General features: G+C 56.7%; 5 protein-coding genes across 5 annotated transcripts; 3 read left to right on the top strand and 2 right to left on the bottom strand.

Annotated features, from left to right (window-relative positions):
• Positions 1–1,516: 1,516 nt before the first annotated feature.
• Positions 1,517–3,662, top strand: CDEST_08591 (Putative sugar transporter, major facilitator superfamily, MFS transporter superfamily; the record flags this gene model as incomplete). The annotated part of the gene is made up of 2 exons (XM_062924750.1): positions 1,517–1,780; positions 2,079–3,662. 2 exons carry the CDS (start codon positions 1,517–1,519, stop codon positions 3,660–3,662), a joined length of 1,848 nt encoding a protein of 615 aa, XP_062780801.1.
• Positions 3,663–3,883: 221 nt separating this feature from the next.
• On the bottom strand, positions 3,884–7,368 carry CDEST_08592 (Putative transglutaminase, papain-like cysteine peptidase superfamily). The gene has a single exon (XM_062924751.1). It carries the CDS (start codon positions 6,060–6,062, stop codon positions 4,026–4,028), a length of 2,037 nt encoding a protein of 678 aa, XP_062780802.1. The 5' UTR covers positions 6,063–7,368; the 3' UTR covers positions 3,884–4,025.
• Positions 7,369–9,024: 1,656 nt separating this feature from the next.
• On the top strand, positions 9,025–13,118 carry CDEST_08593 (Putative F-box domain-containing protein). Its single transcript, XM_062924752.1, has 4 exons — positions 9,025–9,472; positions 9,557–9,897; positions 9,971–12,053; positions 12,110–13,118. Exons 1-4 carry the CDS (start codon positions 9,356–9,358, stop codon positions 12,602–12,604), a joined length of 3,036 nt encoding a protein of 1,011 aa, XP_062780803.1. The 5' UTR covers positions 9,025–9,355; the 3' UTR covers positions 12,605–13,118.
• A 1,913-nt stretch (positions 13,119–15,031) lies between these two features.
• CDEST_08594 (Putative Cyclin-like superfamily, cyclin/Cyclin-like subunit Ssn8) lies at positions 15,032–16,432 on the bottom strand. Its single transcript, XM_062924753.1, has 2 exons — positions 15,955–16,432; positions 15,032–15,869 (listed from the first exon to the last, which is right to left on the bottom strand). The coding sequence occupies exons 1-2, from the start codon at positions 16,177–16,179 to the stop codon at positions 15,183–15,185; spliced, it is 912 nt and encodes a 303-aa protein (XP_062780804.1). The 5' UTR covers positions 16,180–16,432; the 3' UTR covers positions 15,032–15,182.
• A 185-nt stretch (positions 16,433–16,617) lies between these two features.
• CDEST_08595 (Putative vacuolar protein sorting-associated protein 17, Vps17) lies at positions 16,618–19,136 on the top strand. The gene is made up of 3 exons (XM_062924754.1): positions 16,618–17,455; positions 17,532–17,985; positions 18,054–19,136. Exons 1-3 carry the CDS (start codon positions 16,970–16,972, stop codon positions 18,932–18,934), a joined length of 1,821 nt encoding a protein of 606 aa, XP_062780805.1. The 5' UTR covers positions 16,618–16,969; the 3' UTR covers positions 18,935–19,136.
• Positions 19,137–21,944: the final 2,808 nt, after the last annotated feature.

The raw sequence follows: 21,944 nt of genomic DNA on the forward strand, positions 1-21,944 counted from the left end.
CAAATGCGCACATTAACAGATGTAGTGTTGTGTTGGTTTGGGAAGGGTGAAGTGAACCCCCTTTCGCGATGGAGAAGGTCTAGTGAGTTGCTTGGAGTTTTCGCGACGGGACACAGTTGTCAATTTGGAGAAGGAAGGCTAGGGGCCCCCACTGAGCCGCGTTATCGGTGGTGGCTTTTGGGGGAGGAGGGCGGGGTTTGTTTGGAATCCCATGTGCTTTTCAGTGGAGGTTCCATGTGGGTGTTTCGGGAGAGAAATTGGGAAGAACAGGAAGACTGCGGGGCAGAAATGCAGGCCGGCATTGACAGGCCCCAAAGTGGAGCTAAGGGAGCCCACCATAGGTACCTACCTACCTACCTAGGTATGCTGAATTGAGATTCCAATGGTTGTTCTGGCTTCTGGTCTGTGCTGAGCAGAGTTCCAGTTTCTCAAAAGTCCTTCAGTGCAACAGTCCTAGGCCGAGACCGTTGGACAGAGTTGCAATGCGGGAGCAGGAAACTCTGTTTCTGACGTTGGTTGCTTCAAACCCTCAGTCTCTTTCCAGTGCCGGAGAACCTCAACTGTCCTAGACCTCAGCAGTTCTCAACGGCCGATGAGCATGATTGCAACGCCCATCTCAAAGCTCCTACCCGTCACCCCCAAATAGTCAATGATGACATGCTCTCAGCTTCCGCTTTCCAAAGATCTGACTGGATAAGGTAGGCCAGTGAATAAGAGCTACGGGGTTATGAATGCCAAGGGAAGAGGTTACCAACCACATCAAACAGCCGCACTTCCATATGAGCAGGCTGTCCCAGTCCCAATCATGTCTCTTGTTGACTTACAACCTCACTCATTGATGACCAGGCCGCTTACAACAACCCCGCGACTCGCCTCTTCCCGGGACTGCCCGCCTGGGTACAGTTCAGCACCCTTATCCGGCTGAGACTGGATATGGTCTAGATCCATCCCCCTCGACTCCCGAGGGCATCTTCTCAGCTTCCTAAATGCCCCTCCAACCCACACGGGTTGTGGAGAGAAAAAGATGGAGTTTCCAGCTCCTCTCCCGGGAGAAGCTAGCCGCTTCCGTCTGCAGGCTGCCCGCCCGCCGGCTGCAAAGCACCTCCCTCAGCAGGGGGCGGGCGGCCGGAGATGGATGGCAATGTAGATCTCTGCCATCGAATCACTTTACACCTCTCTCAATACTTTGACAATCGTCGGCCTACGCAGGTTAGATGCGGCAATAGGGGTTGGGGGTGGGAGGGGTAGCTTCCCTCACAGGCAATGCCGTCGGCCTGTCAGCAACTGTGTGTGTGAAAGAGTGAGGTGAGGGAGGAGTGCGAGGATTGAAATACGCCCCGAACACGCAAATGCTGCTCGCCCTCGCGGCTGTTGGGATCTAGCTCTCGTGCCTCGTCTGTTCCACCCTCGTTGCGTTGTGGTTTTGTCTTACACATCTTCCTAGGATTACATTGCAAAGAAGAGGCGGAAACAGAGAAAAGGACTGGGGAAAGGCATTGCAGATTTCTCGCCATCAATGGGTTCCGAAAAGGACGTGGAGGCGGAGCCGCTGGGGGCGGCAGTGACGACACCCGCCACCGGCGCCGGCGCCCACGGCCTCCGAGGAGGATTCTCGGACCAAGCGACGACGACAATAACGATGGAAAAGGGGCCTGGACATGGACAGCGGCACCGCTTCGCCTCTGCAGATGGCCTGGAAAAAGCACACGAGACGCGTATGGAGAAGAGAAAGAGTTTCGACGTCGACGACGCGACGGACGGCGAGCAGCCGTCCCCGGAGGTGAGTTCGGCTCCTTTGTCTCATGTAGGAAAGGCTCATGGCGGTTGTGGTATTTTCTTTTGGCAAACAAATCTCTGGTGATGACTCTCAGCAATGCCTTTCTTCCTCTTTCCTTCTTTCTTATTCTTCTCATTCTTCTTCTTCTTCTCTTCTGCGACAGAGCGGTTTCCCTTTCCTCCTCCTGCTTTTCCTGGCCCCCGGGCGACCGTTCGAAAATGGAAAGGGAGTTCATTGCTATCTCGTATCAAGACATTATCACCCATCCCATGAAGACTCTTTGCTAACAAACCTCTCCCAGGACATCGCCGTAGAGCGCCTGCAGACGGCCCGATCCCACGCGAGCGCACGGAGCCGCCTCTCCCGGGTCGCGAGCCTTGCCTCCCGCCGCAGGGAAGCCGACGGCCGCCCATCCGTCGCGGCCGCCCACCACAACCACCCTCTCAGTGACCTTCCCGCCGGCCTCGTCGGCTGGGACGCCCCATCCGACCCGGCCATGCCCATGAACCTGCCCCCGCGCCGTAAGTGGCTCGCCATCTGGTTCCTCGCTGCCATCACCTTCATGACGCCTTTCGCCTCCTCGATCCTCGCCCCGGCCGTCGGCCCTCTCAACGAGGACCTCGGCAACGACGACATGACGCTCGGCACTCTGCCCGTGAGCATCTACCTCCTCGGCTACGCCGTCGGCCCGCTCTTCCTTGCGCCCCTGTCCGAGATGTACGGCCGCCGCCCTGTCCTCAACGCCGCCAACGTCTTCTTCTGCGCCTGCCTCGCCGGCTGCGCCCTTGCGCCCTCGCTCGCCTCCCTCATTGCCTTCCGCTTCCTCACGGGTGTCGGCGGCTCCGGCTGCCTCGCCATCGGCGGCGGCGTCATCGCCGACCTGTTCCCCGTCGCCGAGCGCGGCGCCGCCATCTCGCTTTGGATGATCGGGCCCCTGATCGGCCCCACGGCCGCCCCCATCGCCGGTGCCTACATCGCCCAGGACCTCGGCTGGCGCTGGTCCTCGTGGGTCTCCCTCATCGCCGCCGCCCCCGTGACCCTCATCATTGCCCTCTTCAACCGCGAGACCAACCCGCGCGTCCTCATCGACCGGAAGGTCGCTCGGCTCCGCGCCGAGCTCTGCCGCCCTGAGCTTCGCAGCGTCTACGACCATGACGACGACTGTCGTCGCCTCCCAGCGGGCACGCCCCGGCCCACGTCCTCCCAGCTCCTGGTCCGCGGCCTCGTCCGCCCGCTCAAGATGCTCTTCCTCTCGCCCATCCTCTTCAGCGTGAGCCTCTACTGCGCCTTCGCCTACGGCGTCCTCTATCTCCTCTTCAGCACCATCCCCCTCGTGTTCGCTTCCACCTACGGCTTCTCCGTCGGCACCGCGGGGCTCGTCTATATCCCCCTGGGTCTCGGCTACCTCATCGGCATGGCCTTGTTCGCCGCCCTCTCCGACCGCACCGTCGTCCGCATGACGAAGGCCAACGGCGGCGTCTACGAGCCCGAGATGCGTCTGCCCGACTGCATCTACTTCGCCGCCCTGCTGCCTGTCACCTTCTTCTGGTACGGCTGGACCGCCGAGTTCGAGACCCACTGGGCCGCGCCCGTCGTCGGCCTACTGCCGTTCGGCGTCGCCATCCTGGGCATCTGGCAGCCCATACAGGCCTATGTCATCGATGCGTACCCGTCCTACGCCGCCTCGGGCATGGCCGCCCTTACCGTCTTCCGCAGCGTCATCGCGGCGTTTCTGCCGATGGCGGGGCCACCCATGTACGACGCCCTGGGACTTGGTTGGGGGAACAGCGTTCTGGGCTTCGTCGCCGTTGCCCTCATACCTGTGCCGACGCTGATTTATCGCTATGGAGGGCGATTGCGCAAGTGGCAGAAGCTGAAGCTTTGAGGTAGTCGACTAAGTTTATCATTAACACTGGATGACTAGACGGCCATGGAGGTAAGAGGCTTCAGAATCGTCACACACAGATCTGTTCATGGCCAACAGGGCTAGTAGATGTTCCTTGATACACATCGTATGTCCCGTTCAAAGTCCCCGACCTTGGATAGCTCCCTCTAGGTTGTGGATAACAGTAAAGCAGAGACCTTGCCAAAAGAAGGGGGGGGGGGGTTAGATTTTAAAAAGTTATTATTGCAGAGCCAAAGAGGCACGAGAATCACGAACCCTGAACCAATAAATTCCCATTATCATTACGTATAACAATATTGTGTCCGGCCGTCACAGTCATTGAGAAAGAAAGCCCTTCTCCCCTTAGATGAGCTCCCATTTCATGAGGTACGTCCAGCTCATGCTACACCTGCCCTTCTTCGCAAAGTATTCCTTGGCAGTCACGCCTCTCGCGTCTTGGCCGTCTATCGTCGTGATCATAGCCACGGTGACGCTCTGACCCGGGGCGCCCAGGTCGATTGCGTTTACGTCGGCCCAATGCCAGAAGCCGTCCGTCTCGATGGGCACCATGTCCTCCTTGCGGCCGTCTCGCCCTTTGATGCTGAGCAGAAGCAGCGGGGGCTTTCCTTTGCCGTGCCTCTCTGACGTCCAGTGCTCGCATTTGTTGGACCATTGGAAACGTACAACCTGGCCGCTGTAAACTGGGATCTGGAGCTCCTTGGGGCTGATCGTGTGGTCCCAAACGCCCTCTTCGTACGCATGGGAGTAGACGGTGGGCTTTTCGCCGTGGACCGGACCGATGTAGTATTCCTCCCAAGACGGCACTCGGCCATCGGGTCGGAAAAAGTGCCTGTCATCCGATGGGTAGTGAGAGAGTCCGAAAATATCGTTCCTCCGGGTAAACTCGTGTGGCTTGAAGTCGGGCGTGTAATCCTTGGTCACGTCCGACACGTTACCGGCGCCCCAACAGGCATCGAGGAGCTTCCATTCGCCGCCGTCGATGCGCACCGCGTTCCAAGCGTGACCGTCGGCTTTCTTCGGCGGCGGGCGCTCCCCCTTTTCCAGAGGGGTGTACCCGTAGCCCTTGCCGTGTCCAGTGACCGTGATGCACTCCAGGCCTGCGCGGAGGGCAATCTCCTTGTACGTGTCTGCATAGCCCGAGCAGACGGCCTTCCCCATGAAAATGGTCTCGGCTCCGGAGCGACCCCTAATGTTATTGCCGAAGAAGGCGGCGCAATCATAGGCGATGTTGTGATGAAACCAGGTGAAAATGGCTCGCGCCTTGTCTGTGTGAGATGCGAATGGTCCGCAAAGCACCTGGGCCAAGTATCCTACAGGGTCGTTTCTGGGGAGTGACTGTCTAGGATATTGAGCAGCAACACCATCCGGGCCAGAAAAGTCGCGGCAGATCAGACAGTCATTTGCACGGGCAACGGCTTTGGCGGAGACGGCCTCGATCTGTGCAACGCTAGGGCGGGAACTGAGGGGGACGGGAGGAGGAGCGTCATCGTCAGTGCCTGGCGGCCTTCCTGGCAAAGGTGGTCGGTCGTTTGCTTGTTGTTCCTGGCCCGTGTAGCCGATTGCATGCGACTGCGACTTGACGTACGACGTCGGCGGCGGGGGTAACCGTCTCGGCTTCGCTGGCGCTTCTTCCTGCAGAGTTGGCTCATGAACTTGCTGACTGGTCGTCCTCGAGGTCAATCGCGGGGGTAGCACCGGCCTGTGAGGGGGCTCAATTTGTCGGATGGCTGGCGAAGACTTGACCGACACGAGGGCATGTTTGTGTGGTTGTGTCTGTTGAGCAACGGCGTCCTTCGCTTGCGCTTCCCGTTCTCTCTTCGTTGGTGGCAGCGGGGGCAGGTTTGCTTGATCCAAGGTGGGTGGGAGCTTGCGCGCGGGGCCGTCGATGGAATGGATGCTGGTAGCGGACGATACAGTGTGGTTCAATGAGAGGGACGACAAGTTTGAGATTTCGGAAGCATTCGAGCTACGGCGCACCGCCAATTGCTGAGTGGAAGGCCTCCGAGGGGGCAACGCTGGTGAGATGTGCTGGGTCGAGGTGCGAGTGGGCAGAGGTGGAGGAGCAATGCGGTCCCTGGGAGGTGACGTGTCGACTTGAGAGGAGTCGGTTGTTCGTCGAGGCAGCGGCGGCGGACTGGGCTTTGCCTGCGTGGTCTTGACCGGCCGGGGAGGGATCGTGGGACTGATTTGAGGCGTAGGAAGGCCGTTCGTCTGGGCGACAGGAAGGGTCTGGCTTCGCGGAACGGGACGATTCGTCGGCGGGGGCGGGGGCGGGGGTCGCTTTGGCTTGACCTCTGGGGCTTTGAAGTTCTTTTGCTGGTTCAAGGCGGCGATTCGTTCGGCCAGGCTATTGAACTTGGGCTCCTCGACGTCGGCCATGGCTGGCGCTGGGTGGACAGTATTCGCAATTGGTCGAGTGAGTATCAGGGACGAGTGAAGCACAGCTCAATGGGGGGTGCGAACAAGTGCACCGTCTAATATACGACGGATGAAACGAATGGACGCTGGTCGTTGGCTGATCCCTCCACCAGATCAGAGATCAGACCGTGTTGGTTCGCAGCGCAATGTCCCGATTGAGCAATAGGCAGTAGGCAGGTTCTTGGCGACTGAGTCACGACACCTTCAAAGGGATTGGGGACTTTTGTATTGCACGGCGGCGTGGTTCAGGAGGATTGGAGCGATCGATCCGCAGCTGAGAGGCGCAGGCAGGACTTTTAATGATTGACTGAATGCGTATGTCGTTGTGCGGCGTCGAACAAGTTGGAAAAGTTGAAAAGAAGTGCGAGAGACAGACGAGCTGCGCAAAAGAAGAATCAAACGTAGATGATGGAAATAAAACAAAAGTAAGGGCGGGCGAAGAGGATATTATCGAAGCTGATGGTGGTTTTAATGGGTTTGTCTGTCAAGGCAGCTCGAGGGGAAAGCACCTGGGTTTGTGGCTGTTTTGGTGTAGACCGCCCTAGGACAGACAGAAACGAAAGTGGTGTGGCCGAGTGAAGGACGGATCGATGGATAGACCAGGATTGATGCCACGGCCGCCGGCAGAAGAGGACTGAGGAGAGGTCTTGGTGGTGTTACAAGATATATATATGGAGCGAGGAAGCAGACTAGACTCAGGCGATGATCTCCCCCTCTAGGGCAGTTGCCGTTGCTTGCTTGCTTGCAAGGGGGGGGGGGGGGGGGCTGAGAGAGAAGAGAAGAAAGGAGCAAGAAGTATGAAGGACAGTAGCGTCGCCCCTCGCAGGCAGCAGCAGAAACAGGCTTGTCTGGTTGGCCGTCCGGGTGGGAGCTGGCGGATACGGGACGCAAGAAGCTTAAGCTGTGACAGGATACGGGGACTTGCTGACAGGGCAGGGCAGGGAAGGGCAAACAAGGATGAATATAAGGATGATCAGGAGGAAGAAGCTGGTAGGATTGGAGGAGCCAAACTTGGACTCGGGAGGAGGGTTACGTGCAGTGCATGCAATTGCGGCCTTTGCAGAGCAGAGCAGGACAAAGCAGTACAAAGCAGGGCAAAGCCAAGCGCAAACACGAGCTCGAGAACAGGCAGAGCAGGGGTTGTCAGCGCGGGGACGATGGTGTGTGTATCCGTAGTGTAACAGAAAAGAGAAGAAGGACAGGATTGAGTCTAGTCCATATCTTGAGGAGAAGAAGAGATATGAGAAGAGGAAGAACAAGATGGAGATGAAGATGGTGAAAAAGAAAAGAAGAAGAGAAAAGCTAGATGCCAAAAAAACATGTCAAGCTCGTCCCGTCTCGTCTCGTCTCGCCAGAGCCTTGGGATTGTTCCCCCTGTTCTTCCCGTGTGCCTGTCGCCGTCTGGGTGACTGGGTGACTGGGTGACTGGGTCTGCCGGCCAGGGTCTGGATCAGTCGGCACAGCTACTAACAGCCCAGCCTTGTTAGCGGGGGTTGTGGGGTTGCTTCCCCTTGGAGCGGATGCGCTAAGGGCCGATCGTCGCCTTGCGCTTTGTGCCGTCAGCCACGTCTAGCGCTTGGATACCCGATTGCCCGCCCTTCCAGAAAACTCAACGGATAATCCACGGCCAACAGTCTGGGTATTGGAGAGTGGTTTCAACCCTGCAGTCTACCTAAAGTACAGGGTGTGTTGTACCTAGCAAACCTAGGTATGTGTCCGTCACGCAGTATCCGTAACTACCAGTCGCAAACAGAAAGGTACGGGGCTTATCGGAGCCGCCGATAACATCGGCTCTCTCTCTTCTGATCTCCATCGTTGGCCGTCACTCGTCATCCACCCTTCTCCACAATCGGCGTCATTGCGCTTCGTAACGGAGGCAGCAGACATGCCCACCTTCGAAATTCGACATTGGCACACGGCATACATAGGGACTGCACAGATAGCCAAGCCCGCATTCCTATTGTCTCCCTCACTCAGCCTCAGCCAGGATGTCTCGACAAGCATGTCCCGTGGCTACAGGGCCAATCGAAAAGACCATTTTTGGGAAACAGGAACCCAAACTTACAAGTCTCCGCCACGCCTTTTAGTCCTCGTCATGGTGTCTTCAAGAAATTGGATCGCATTGTGGACGACACCGGGCCGCTCTTGCTGGACGTGAACACAATGTTCGTGCAATCATATCCGACAGCAGTCTTGCGCCTGCTACATCTGGGGGTGCTCTCTTTCAGAGCGTTGTAAAGGGGTTTGGGGAGACAGACAGTCGGAAGACATGGCCTGGAACATGCCGTGTGGATGAGAGACCCGTTCGCTGCAGTGTATCCAGAACTTGAGAGAGGTGGCACGTCGAAATGTTATCAAACTACTCTCTGTATCTGTATCTTTGTTGCATACGACATTTGGTGGAGAACTGGGGATGGTACTCCGTTAGGTACGGAGGCAGTCTCTGTACCCCGAAACGATAGGCGGCTGGTAGGTGGAGCCGGTATTCAGGGATTGATTGATTGAACAGAGGGTGCATGTCTAAGCGCCAATTCTCTTTCCTCCTTTCGTCTTTTTTTCCCTTAAACTTTTGCACTCATCTCCTCTCGCTGCGTAAGCTATCAGCCCCTGCTCCTGCTGCCCTGCAATCCGTCGCCCCGTGCGCAACGAGGAGGGACCCCAGGCGGGACGCAAGTGACACGCCGACAGTGGCGGTGGTGCACTGCGCTGACGGTGGGCCGAGGCGCGGCGGCGGCCACTGGCTGGCTGGCTGGCCTCCCAGTGCTGTCGCTGTCGCTCGCTGTCTCCCTGAGCCACCCTACTCTGCAACTGTGCCGTCCCACCTTGCGTTGTCTGTCTTCGGACGTGTCCCGGGTTGGCGCATTCAATGTACCTAGTGTTAGATCCCGTATCTTTTATCCCGTGTGTCTGACCTCCCTGCCTACTCTATTACCTTGCCTACCCCAACCCCAGCCCACGCGTGGCAGACTGAGTGTCCTCACTTCACTAAGTACGTGACGAGGAGAGAAGAGCGGGAGAGAGACAGAGACAGAGAGGCCGTGACAGACCTTTCCGTCCTTGCACGTCGTTGCTTCCACTCACATCCTCCAACTCGCCCGCATCGCAACCCGATACTTGGATCATTCCATTCCCCCCTCTCGTCTGCCGTGCGCTCCTCCTCCAACAACAACAAGAATAAGAATCGCTCGTCGTACCGCCCACCCGTCGCATAACCAGACTGTGAACTCCACCTTTGCGCCACCCGCATTTTGCCCATGATGGCCTCCGCCGCCGAGTCTTGCGACAAGGCTGCGACTGCCTCCGCGGCCACAACGAAAACCCTTAACTTCCTCGACCTCCCCCTCGAAACCCAGAAAGACATATTCAGCCATGTAAGATATCATCATTCCGTTCCGTCGCCAAGCACAGACGCAGCCATAGACACAGCAATACTGACTGACCTAACCCTTACCAAGTGCTGCCAGAGCGACCTCATCTGCCTCGCCCTCGTCTCAAGACATTTCCGAGAACTTGCTGCCGCCCAGCTCTACCGCAACTTCCACATTGTCTTCCCCGACGAAGATGACCCTTCCTTCGACTCCCCCATCGACAGCTTGGCCGGTGGCCTCGAGACCTTCGTGTCGAGCGACTACAACTATGCCCAACATCTGAGAGATATCTCCCTCGACACCCTGAGCGCCGGCGACAAGGCCGAGGCTGCCTACAAACCCTATCTGTACAGCGCCAGCTGCGGCAAGTTCATGAGCACTCTGCTGCTGCTGACTCTCAGGAACACAAAGTCGCTCGAGACCTTCAGGTATCCGCACACCTATCTAAATTCTTCCCACTGGCCCCGGCCTGCCCTCCATTGCTGACCCTCGTAACACTAGGTGGAACATCCGAGTCGAGCTCAGCCGCCCTGTGTACAGGGCGCTGCACCAGATTGCGTCGCTCAAGAACTTCCATGTTCGCATGCAGGCCGGCCCATCCCTTTTCGAGATACCTCCGCCGCTGCCTTACACGTCGAGCCTGCTGCCCCAGCCCACCTCGACTCAAGCCCACTGGGATCCTTTGCCGCCTTTCTCTACCGTTCCGCCGCCGCCGCCTCCTCCCTTCGCCAGCATGTCCTTTTCCGTCCCGCCTCCATACAACAACAGCAACAGCACCTCTCTGGGTCCGCCGCCTCCCTTGCCGCCGGCGCTAAGACCCGCCCCCAGGAGTCGACGGAGGATCTCCGCCAACGAACCCGCCACCCTGTCGGGCTTCCGGAAACTGAACTCGCTCGCTGTCCTTGATATCGACTCTCTTGATACCATCACCGAGATCAAGTCCTGTGTGCGCAACTCGACCTCCACCCTTACGAAACTGAAGCTCTCCTTCTCCACACACTTGGCTTTGCAATCACGAAAGCCTCCCCTCGACGCCGATCCCGATGACTCCGACCAGGATGACGAGTTTCAAGTCGTTCCGATGCCGATAGCGCCCGGCTGGGATGAGGCGAGCGGCCCAGCAAAGGCATTTCGCGCACAAGAAGAGCGCAAGAGCCAGGAGTCGGTTCTGGGTAGAATATTCGATGTCGAGCCTTTCCTCGTCAAGAGGTCACACCGCAAGACATTGAAAGGCAAGGAAAAACTCGATGCGGCTACGAACACGAAGGAGGCTGGTTCGCCCGCAGAAGCCTTTATGAACAGACTTCGTGAGGTCTCGACGAAACTTATGGCGAGCATAGCGGACGGCGACGCCGATGACGGCTCGAAGCAAGAGATCCTCGACATGATAGAAAAGGCCAGCAGAAAGTATCTCGACGCGGAGGAAGCGAAGGCGGCGGGAGCGGCACAGCCGCAAAGCAAGTCGGAGGCTGGGCCCGCGACCTCTGATGAAGATCACTCGGCTGCGCCCGCTCCAAGCACAGTGGACGCTAGCACTCAGCCAGCCCCCAGCATCCAAGCTCCCGAGCCTCCCACGGTTGTGACGGACATCAGCGCAATGCCGAAGGCAAACTATGGAACAGACGCCAATCCCGAAGACATCAATGTGGAGGAGCCTATCGCGATCGAGGAGACAGACGAGCCTTTGCACCTTATGAACGACCAAAAGAAGGAGGGATCTGCCGCCGCTCCCGATATCACCGCGTCTCAAGCCCAAGGTGCCGCGCCTGAGTCGCCAACGACGTCTCGAGCTGCTGCTGCCCTGGCAACACAAAAGACAAATTTTGAGACACTAGTCCTTCGTCTGCAATATCTGCTGTCCGAGGCCACTGAAGTGCACGATAAGCTGGATACCTTGCGAAACGCCAACCCACAGGACAGAGATCGCATCCGCTCCGTAGAAAATCAGCTACAGGGATATTACCGTGATATCGACAACGTACGCACTGAGCTGAATGCTACCGAGGCCGAGCTCCGGGATGTGGAGAAGCAAGTCAACGGCGTGGCTACGACGGCCCATGGCGAAGACGAGGTGATGAGCGAATACATTCGGTCTACCAGGGGCGTAGCGCTGAAGTCATTCAGTGTCCACCTGATCCCCGTCAAAGCCTCCGTCCTGAGAGCGGCTATTGACGTACGAGTCCTCAAGAGACTGACTTTGCTGAATGTTGGCAACCAAGCTCCTATTTGGACCATGTTGGCCAAGGAGAATAAGGTTCAGCCGCTCCCGCTGCGCAAGATCTTCACAGACAACGTATCCATTACTTTCCTTACGTTTGCGGGCCAGCTGGAGGAGATTACAGAGCTGTTCATACTGGAGCGGTCGGTCAAGTACAAACCAGAGAGTTTCGCGCCAAAAACCAACGTTGTGATGGACCAGATCCGTCGTCTTGTTCTCAAGAAGCATATGCCGACCCTCAACAAGCTAATGATCAAGAACGACTCGGGATCAAGTTGGGATGTGGACGAGAAGGCCATGCTGCTGATTTGCAACCGCGGGAGACAGCTCGAAGAATTGGCGGCTGCGGTTGGAATCCGCGCCATCGTAAGTAGCCCGAGCAACCCTTTCATCCCCTGGACATTGTTTAATGAGTTTCATAGCACACTTTCATGCAGCATATCTCGGGACTCGTGAGTCTCCGGGCGCTGAATGTCACACAGTTCAGAAACGACGACACTTGCGTTTGGGTCATGCGCGAGACTCGGAAGTTCATCGTCGACAACCTGTGTCACTATCCAGAGTTGAAACTCGAGTGGATCTCTATCGACGACGACCGGGTTGAGCGCATCATTCGTCCGCCGCCTCAGACACCCGCCGCCAAGGCAGAGGAGAAGAAAAATAAGAAGGGCAAGAGCAAAGCCGCTGCTGGCTCGTCGTTCGGGGCTTTCGGCGGCCCAGGGACCGCCACCGGCACTGGTGGGCCCAGCGTCTTCCCGCCTTTGCCTCTGCCGGGATGGGAAACGGACAGTGACAGCGACGACGAAGATACGGATATAGTGGCCAACACAAGACTGGAAACGGTCGAAGGCGTCCATTTCTATGACGTTTGGGATGTCCGGATCTTCAAGAAGGAAGTTATGGCAGGGCGCCTGTGATTGCTCGCCAGAGCCACGCCAGGGCCGTCCAGTGCAGGTTTTTTTCATTTGGCTATTCACCGCCATACGTTTTGCCCGAGGAGAAGTGCCTCTTGACCAAAGCTCAACAGGACTGAAAATGCAGGGTGACGACAGGACGTACAAAAGGACCGGAGTTGGTTTGAACTTTTTTAGGCAATATCTCTTGTACGAAATCATCTGGGCAATACCCGGCATTAAAGGTATCAATCAGGGTCTGGCGCACATGGTACGGAAACGGAATTTTCTTCCTTGATTTCTTTTGGGCAAGAAGCAATTATCGAGTTGCATCAATTTGCCAACGAAGCGAAGTAGCCAGTTATTTAAGAATCCCGGTGGGCTTATTGCCCTTAACTCGTATCCTCGCCTTTTAAAACAGAGCCTTCTTCCTCATCGTATCTGCAGGTGCCTTTTTCACGATCCTGAATATCCCTTCCCCAGTATCAGTACCGCAAATCGTGCTTCCCACACATCCACATCGTGAATAAGACTGAAAAGGCGCTTGGGTGTCGATGATGCCTAGAAGAGGAGCTTGTCATCCTTCTTACCATTGGATTCGGAGACGACGACCTCCTTCTCGTCAGAGAAGCCATGGAGGTCGGACTTATTGTGGCGGGTACTCATGGACATGACAAGCTCGGCCGTCTTGTTGTCGTCATCGTTGGCCTCCTCTCCCTTGTCGTCAAAAGTGCTCATGGCCACAAGGACAGACTCATTGTCGCCGCCGTCGCTGTTTCTCTTCTTGAGCTCGCCCAGTTCGTCCTTGCGGAGGTCCAGTCGGTCAGCGTAGCCGGCGATCTGGGTCTGGACGTCGGAGATGCCATGGTTGAGGAGCCCAGCGAGGGTGCCGCGGGCAATGTTGATGATTGCCACACACTCAGCGGCGTGCTGCGCAAAGTCTTGGGGGGAGGCGAGGGCGGGATGATCGTGGGGCCCAGCGATGGGGTTGTAAGCGGCGTCCTTGTGGTTGACAGCAGCGACGATCTGCTTCTTGAGGTTGATGAGCTTGACGTTGAGCTTGCCGTCGTAGAAGGGGATGGTGAAGGCGTTGGATTCGTCGAGGAGGCGCTCGGCGAGAGCGATAGCCTGCTCTGTTGAAGTAAAATAGCGTCAGCTCGTTTCTATGCCTTTTTGAGGAATCCGACGACAATATCAGGTGTTTGACATATGAGTGGTTGCAGGTGCCATTTAGAGTTGAAAGGAATGACTATCAAGACCAGGAAAACAATACAAGGTTGGAAGTACAAAAAGAGATGCAAAGGGGAGGTGGAGTTCATAGGGAAAGCAGCCGACATTTCACAAGGGGAATAAACTTACTGAACTCGGTGATGAGATCAGCCAACTTGCTCTCGCGCTTGGCGATGTTCTTTTTCATCTGGATGCGGAGGATACTTGTGAAGATGAGGAACATGGCGGAGTGGACAATGCCAATGCCGGTGACGACTCCCCAGATGAAGACAAAGGGGAACGGCTCGTTGCGACCATGAGCCAGCTGAGAGACGAGAGTGTTGTTGGACATGATGGGGAAGTTTACTATTTTCTTTCTTTTTTCTTGCAAAGGGGTGAGAACTGAATATGCGTGATTGAAGGAGGACAAAGGTGAAGCTTTGGTGGGACGCGGCAACAAAGGTTGTTAGTGAAGGGATTCTGATCTGTGCGAATTAGGAAGAATAATATGATGATGATGAGAAACTAATGACCCTGACATAAGAGAGTGGAAGTAGGCTGTGAGAGAGAACGGCCCGAGTTTGATAAAGGATTTCTTGTATAACAGGGAAGGAAGGTGTGAGTATAGGAGGTTAGGAGCTGATAAAGGGGAATACTTCCTTCTTTGGATCAGTCTCCAACTGCTCAGATTCTGTTATTGTTACCTTCACGCTAAGCCGGAGGCTTGCTCAAGTATTAGAGCCTGCTCTTGTGATGTACTTTATTTTGTTTTGTACAGACAGGTCATTTGATGTTGGGACGCAATTTGATTAAATCGGCTTCAATCGTAGCGCTCAGGTTTGGAACACATCCCTTTTTTAGATGGTCTAATTGTGATGTCTGGGAAAAGAGGTGTCGATAAAGCTCATATATACATGTGCTTTCAGGATAATGGAGATACTTGCAAACTGCTTGAGGTCGTCCTGGTCCCCAACTCTGGGGAAGCAAACATCTTACTGGGTTCAGGAGCATACTAGTTGTGAGATTGTTTCCCAACTGTCCTTCTTGGTGTCTTGAGTCTGCCCTTCTTGAGGACCCTCCCTCTGACGTACTAGAGAGACGAACCTGATATGCTTACTAAGATATTTATGCAAAGACCAGTAGAAAACACGGATAGACATCTTTGCAAAGTATAGATTCTGGGCGGGCTGCCTTGTGAAAAGAGAATCTTCAACCCTATTCTAGGGATAGGAAGACTTACATCGCAGATATTCGTGTCGGCCCCCTATTACGGGGCAGACAACGCTTCAAACACTTGTGATATGCGTGTTGTGCTTTCATTGGGTATCAAACTTCTATTCATCCCGAGGTCATCGACGGCTGGGAACGAAACGTCTCTCGTAGGCTTCAAAGATTAGACCGTTTTCTGGTCCATCAGCGCCATAATCTCATCCTCCTCGTCGCCCTCTCCGGCCCGTCTCCTCGCTTCTCTCTCAATCCCACTTCTCGTGAGCATTCCGCCGGCCAGCAGGCCGGTCTCCTTCAGGCTCCTCACCCAGCCCTCAAGACTCCGCATCCCCACAACCAGAAAACCGAGCTCCTCCCTCTCGACATCAAACACCTCCCACCAGGCCACCTCGGGCATCTTGGCGCCAGCCTCCCTGGCCGCGATATACACTGCTGCCGTCGCCAGCGCGTGGGGTTGGTGCGTGAGGTACAGCATCTGTGGGCTCAGCAGCGCCGTGTTCAGGTGTGCCACCACGCGGCCGGCCATCTCGGCCTTGGGCTTCCCCAGGAAGTCCAGCGCCTGAAGGTACGTCACGGCCAGTGCATGGGGCAGCGCCACCGCCGTGTCGAACCCGAGGGCCCAGAGGATCCGCGCCTCGGCCGCCAGCATCCGCGTCTGGAAGGCGGCGTACTCGCCGTCCGTCTGGTAGTACGTCGTCGGATCCGGGCGGCGCACCGTAGGGTCTGGGGGCTCGCCGCGGAAGAGGGGCGACGCGGGCGAGAGGAGGTAGGCGTACACATTTGAGATGTCGCGGGTCGTGCGCGGGAGCGGTCCCATCTTGGAAACTAGGTAGAGGGCTGCGGCGGATACGTCCTACGGACTCGCGTCAGTGAACCTTGCCGTGGGCGGGTGCTTGGCCAAAGAGCATGGTGAGAGCATGGAAGGAGGGGGTATTTACGCTGAATTCCGCCGCCATTGGCGACTCAACGAGCCAGTACCGCGCCAGGAGGACGTTTGCTTGCGCCGTGGTCGACTGTGGCAAGTCGAGCAGCACGCCGGCCGCCTGGGTCAGGCACTGCGTCGAGTAGAAGATGGCATCCTGCAGGTCGGCCGGGAGCGAGCTGAAGGAGTTGCGCTTGTAGAGCTGCTCGGCCGTCGCCAGCGGGTTCGTCATGTGTGCCATCGATTGCGCTTCACTTATTCGTGGCCGGCGATTGCCCCCAAAGCAGAACACCCAACCCGAATGTCGTAAGCTGAAGGATCGTAGTCGCGAGGCTGAAAGTGTCGATGTCCAAATTGCCGTCGTCCGGGGTCCTCATTAGTCAAAGCTAATAACTGTCAAGGCAGAAGTTGGGCGCGATGGCGCGCGTGTCGTCACTTACCCAGCACCAGCACCAGCACCAGCACCAGCACGAGAACTTACTGCTGTAAAGATATCCAACGGCCGGCAACAACTAAAGACTGGCCCGAGCTCCTCCTCTTTTTTGCGATCCAAATCCGGCCCACTTTCTATCCGCTTCGGCTTAGCGTCCCCACGCCACGCACTGCCTCGCGGGCGAGGGTGAGGTACCTGAGGCTTTAGCTGAGTTACGCCAATTCAAGGCAGCTGCGTGGAGAAAAGCTCCCCCCCAGTTCCTCGACATCACGCTTCGCAAGTCCCGCTCAAACTCGCGAACGACATGAGAGAGCGATTAACAAGGTACTCGGCATCTAACCACCACCGCGACCTTTCATCCGAAACATCTCAACGTCTTCGCTCTCGGCTCGGTCAATGGATGGCCTGACGTCTCAAACGCCCAACTGACCCGTCTACATCCACCCTTCCCTGTTCCCCGCATCGGCTCAGTCGGCCAAGGTCGAGATCCGTCCACGCAACCTAAGCAACACCGTCCCAACACATCGCACGCAGACGACAACGACCATCGACGACCACAACGACGGCAACGGCAAACGACAAGGAATTAGTCATCACAATGGACTACAGCGCCTCCATCAGCGACGAGGCTGGTGCATCGCCATGGGGCAACTCACCGGGCTCCTCCCCCCGGCCCAACCAATCCAACTTCGCTCCCCTCGGTGCTGACCCGAGCGGCAACCCGCCCGACTCCCCATTTCCCTACACACCGAGTCCCGGCAACGCAACCCCACAGGACCAGGAGAACTTCGGCGGCGAGCATTACAGACGGCCCGGCACCGCGAGCACCCAGTCGGCGACCGAGGTGGAAACACAAGATTCGAGGACCGAAGTCGGCTCAGAAGCCCGGACTAGTGCCGACAGCCCTGGGCCCGAGCTGCCACAGAAATCGCAGGAGCAGGGAGGTCCGCCCAACGTGGGCAGCCAGGCCCGTCAGGACCAGCAGCCTCGCAAGCCTCAGCAGCCTCAGTTCAGGCTTCAGGCCAAGATCACCGGCCTCGAGCGTACCGGAAAGAAGGACCCCATCTTGCGATTTGACGTTCATGTAAGGAGCATTCCTGCTGTTGAGATACGCTCGGAGTAGCGGCAGCAGCAGCAGCAGCAAGTCTAACAAGTCGTAGACCAACCTTCCGAGGTTCCGCACTACCCAGTACCGCGATGTGCGCCGCTTCCACTCGGAATTTGTCAAGCTTGCGGAGCATCTCATCTCGGCGAACCCTGAGTGTTTGGTGCCGACGGTGCCACCCGCCGTAACATCGGCTGGCGCCGGTACGGACGAGGACGAGGCCCGCGTTAAGGCCTTGCTACAACGGTGGTTCAACTACGTGTGCAGCAACGAAGTCCTCATGAGGGACGACGAAATGGTACTCTTCGTGGAGAGCGATTTCGGCTACAGCCCCATGGTCAAGATGAAGCAGCCGGCGACGGGCGTGCGCAGAAAGATCCTGAAGCAGTTTGCACCTCCGCCAGATGACACCCCGGAGCTGCAGGAGGCTCGTCCGATCGTGAAGCTCTTCTACTTGGGCACAATGGATGCTGGCCACAAGGTCGATAAGCTTGTCAAGTCTCGTCGAGGTAAGTCCACGTCAATCCGTCCCGACAACGCACCCCCTCCCGCTCTTGACCGGTCTGATATCATACAGGTCTCGGATTGGCCGAGTCCGACTTTGGCGTCAAGCTCGGCGCAATGCATATCCAAGAGCCCCATCAAGGTCTCGCCAACGCCTACCGGAAGCTCGGTAAGATTGTGCAGACGGTTGGCGACTACCACGCCGCCCAGGCCACGGCAGAAGCGACTACGATCGGCGACCCCTTCCAGTACCACTCACAGGACTCGTTCGTCGTTAAGGAGTCGCTCACAAACCGACAAATTCTCATCCGCGAGTTCCTCCAAGCACAAGAAAACACGCGCAGCAAGCTGAACGCCGCCGACCGTCTCAAGGCGAGCTCCAATGTCAGACGGGAAAAGGTTGATGAGGCCATCACCGCCCTCGATGACGCGCGTCAGAACGAGACCTACCTCTACCAGAAGACGACCCGTGTCACCCAAAACCTCGTGCAGGAGCGCCGAAAATGGTTTGCGAGAACGGCGGCGGACCTGCGGCTCAGCATTAGGGAGTATGTCATTCGCGAGATCGAGGCGGAACGACGTGCTCTTGCCGTGTTGGAGAGCGTGAGGCCTGATATTCGCGCCATCGATGCATCCGGCGGTCTGAGTCGACTCGGACGCGAATCTCACCCTCCCGTGAGGAGGGCCAGCGTGGCAGCCAGCCAAGGACCCAAGGGGGATGCATGGAGCGGTGTTCCACGACGCACTGATACGCTTAACCGCAGCGTGTCCGGCAGTCTGATGCCTGGCCTCCCTGAGGAGGCAGATGGCGACAATGGACCAGGTGCAGGGCAGAATCAGGGCCTCGGCGCAGCGGGCGGCCGGGCGAGTCTGGCCGGTGTGGCAGAAGAAGACGACGAGGACCGAGTGGATGCGAGAAACGCGGCAAGCCGATTGGCGACCAGCACCTTTTAACGAGTCGGCGCGCAAGGTTGTTGGCGAGGGACGGGCGACGGAAGAGGCGTCCGAAGGGAGGGGGAAGGGAGAGGGGGGCACCTTTGATCGAAACCTCTTCTGTTTTGGTACAGGCACTTTTGCCAAAAGCCCTTGCATGATGTGTAATGCTGTATTCCGTTCTGTATGTGCCTCCCATACAATTAGATTCCCAAAGTATGAGCCTTTTGCCTTTTGTAACCCAGGTTTCCTGAGCTGTAGACCTGTGCCGCCGTTTGAGAGACACTTGGAGTCGTACTTCTTCTGCAATCTCGAGGGGAAGATTTGGCGTCTAGATGCTGCCGGCGACGGTGGCGGCGACGGCGACACATCCTCCAGAAGTCCCAGATTGTGACGCTGGATGGGGGGGATGGACACCTTGACCTTTCTTTGCCTTTGCCTTTGCCTTTGCCTTTGCCTTTGCCTCGAGCTTGCGGCGGCGGCGGCATACACCATATGCATGCACCCGCTGTCTCTGTTTGCCTCTCCTTCTTTTATGCTGCTGCTGCTGCTGCTGCTGCTGCTGCTGCTGCTTCTGCGGTCCTCTATCTCAACCTCTATCTCAACCTTTCTCCCTCTCTCATACTACTGCACCAATTGCACACACTCACAGAACTTTTGCAACCAGAGGCGTCTCGTCTCTCGCCGCATCGCATCGCATTGCATTTGCTGCTGTGCGTCCCTCAATGCCGCTTCGGCCTATTGTCGCCTGTCATATGAGGGGGTGGAGTTTGCTTGATAGGATCGATTGGCGGTGAGGGGAAGGGGGGTGGAATCTGGATGGGTGCAGAGGTGCAGAGTCACAATACGGTCCACGACGTCGGCGGCACCTTTGGCTGGCTGACCGACTGAATACTATACTACTACCTACCTGCCTGCCTGCCTGCCTGCCTGCCTGCCTGCCAGAGTCTTGATTGATTTTTGTTGGATGCCGGCTGCTAGATGCACATGTCAAATTCGAGGGGAAGCAAGATTCACATGCCCCCCCCCCCCCCCCCCCTAAACAAATAAAAAAGAAAAGAAAAGAAAAGAAAAGCAGAGAGTCGAATGGGACACTCGGGGGGATTGGAGGACAAGAAGCCATGTTGGAGCGCCACGGCGGGCGGCTGCAGTCAAGACCAAGTCCAATATGCCATTTGTTGCTATTAGCGGCGGCGTTATCGTCGTCGTTGAGGGCTGCATTTGCTTGGCTTTTGTGTCTAGCCGTAGTTTGTAAAGGTTTCCTTCAAGTACCGCTCCTTTCATATGATAGATCGATTGTAGAATCATGACTTGATCAGAAATGTCATCAGATTGCGACTGTGTCCCGCATTGGCCGGTGGGGACGGAACTTGATCATAGCTGGGGAGCACAATGTGCCAGGCAGGCCGACTTACTGGCGAACGTCATCGAGATGCCCTGTGTTGATACATCAGGTTGTTCTATGGTAGTGATTGGGGGAGGCATCAGAGGAAGTCGGTGTGCTCTCACTCAATTTATCTGGCGTCCGTGTCAACGATGCGAACATGTCTCAGTCAAATCCCGATACCCGGTCGATCCCTCGCTGACGGCCATGGCAGTCAATGGAGCTCGCACTGGGCTTTCCCATCCATTTCACTGTTGCTCGTTGACGTGGAACAATTAAAAAGTCTTTTGGCACTAGCAACCGCCGCCGGGATGTTGTCGGCAACGGCAACGGCGACAGTTGAGATTAGGAAGCATCATTATGATCCGGCCGAGCGATCGGTGAGTTGGCCTGGCTTTCACAACGAGCAGAGGTGCAACCAACAATGGTAGTTGCCCCCGATGACTAGCCTTTTGTTGTAAGGGCAGCTGCTGAACCAGTCTCTGTCGCTGAGGCGACCTTCTCATCGCCGAGACTCGACTTTGACGAGATAGTAGATGTTCGTACACATCGAACCTATCGTTGGACATAGGCACCCGAATACCTCAGCCTGTATGGTGTGGCACCGCTATGGGTCGCCGTCGCCCGCCATGATAAACACATCTAAGTTCCGATTTTGGTCCAAGAGATAGGACGGAAGACTCTCTGTTGGCCCGTTCTATACGTTCCCCGTCACGGAGGAGTGTCAGGTCGAGCGTTTCGGGAACAGCTCCTCAAGGTAAATGAGTATGCTCCGTCGTTGCTCTCGAAGAGGCCCCGCCCCGCACACTCATTTTCCAGGGACCCTGGATGGACCTGTTGCTGAGCTATCCGATTGCGTGAGGCTGCAGGCTTCTCCAAATTTGACATGCATCCCCAAATCTCCCAAGGATGGTGCTTCCGAGCGGCCGTTGCAGGTGATGGCCAGAAAACCCGAGCCGATGAGGCATGCAAAAAGTAGTTCTGTGATCCATATCGCATCTGATGACGCCAAAAAAAAAAGTAGATCTTGCAACGTCAGGGGACTGTCCGCCGGCTCAGGCTCTCCGAACGATGCGCCCAGGAGATCTTCCGTTTGGAATAAGAAGCTCTTGCGTCTCTGTCCCGGGGAGGGGCTTTAGAGCGCCTGTACTCTGTCGTCTTGGACAGCCTAGTTGCCTTTTGGAAAGTGGGAGACGTCTGTCAACCCATGTTCTGGTAGCCACCGACAATGAGGCCGCGCATGACGCTACTGCATGACACAATACCATTTCATGGTAGTTCGTCCAGTCCCTTGAAACTGAGACATGCCCCATTTGCAGCAGCAAGACACCAGGGGGGCATCGAATGTTTGTGCTGTCCTGATCCAGAGGCGAACGGTGATGATGTTCAGACACAAACATGTCACTTTGAGCGGCTTGGAAGCAGCTGGGCCATATTCGCTTGCTCTTCGGCACTGCGCGTTTGCAGATCTGGCCGGCTTCGTCGTTTGGATAGGCGGAAAAGGTTCTGGCTGCGTTTTCTGATCGTCGCCACTGGCCTCGCTTGCTATTTTCTGTACTGGGTAAAAGGGCACGACGTCTCCGTTTTGCGAGTTACAGCGGCTGCGACCTCAAATTGGAAAGACCCATCTCATCTTGCAGACGGCTG

The sequence above is a fragment of the Colletotrichum destructivum genome, chromosome 5, assembly GCF_034447905.1.
Source record: "Colletotrichum destructivum chromosome 5, complete sequence".
In the NCBI taxonomy this organism is placed as follows: Eukaryota; Fungi; Ascomycota; class Sordariomycetes; order Glomerellales; family Glomerellaceae; genus Colletotrichum; species Colletotrichum destructivum.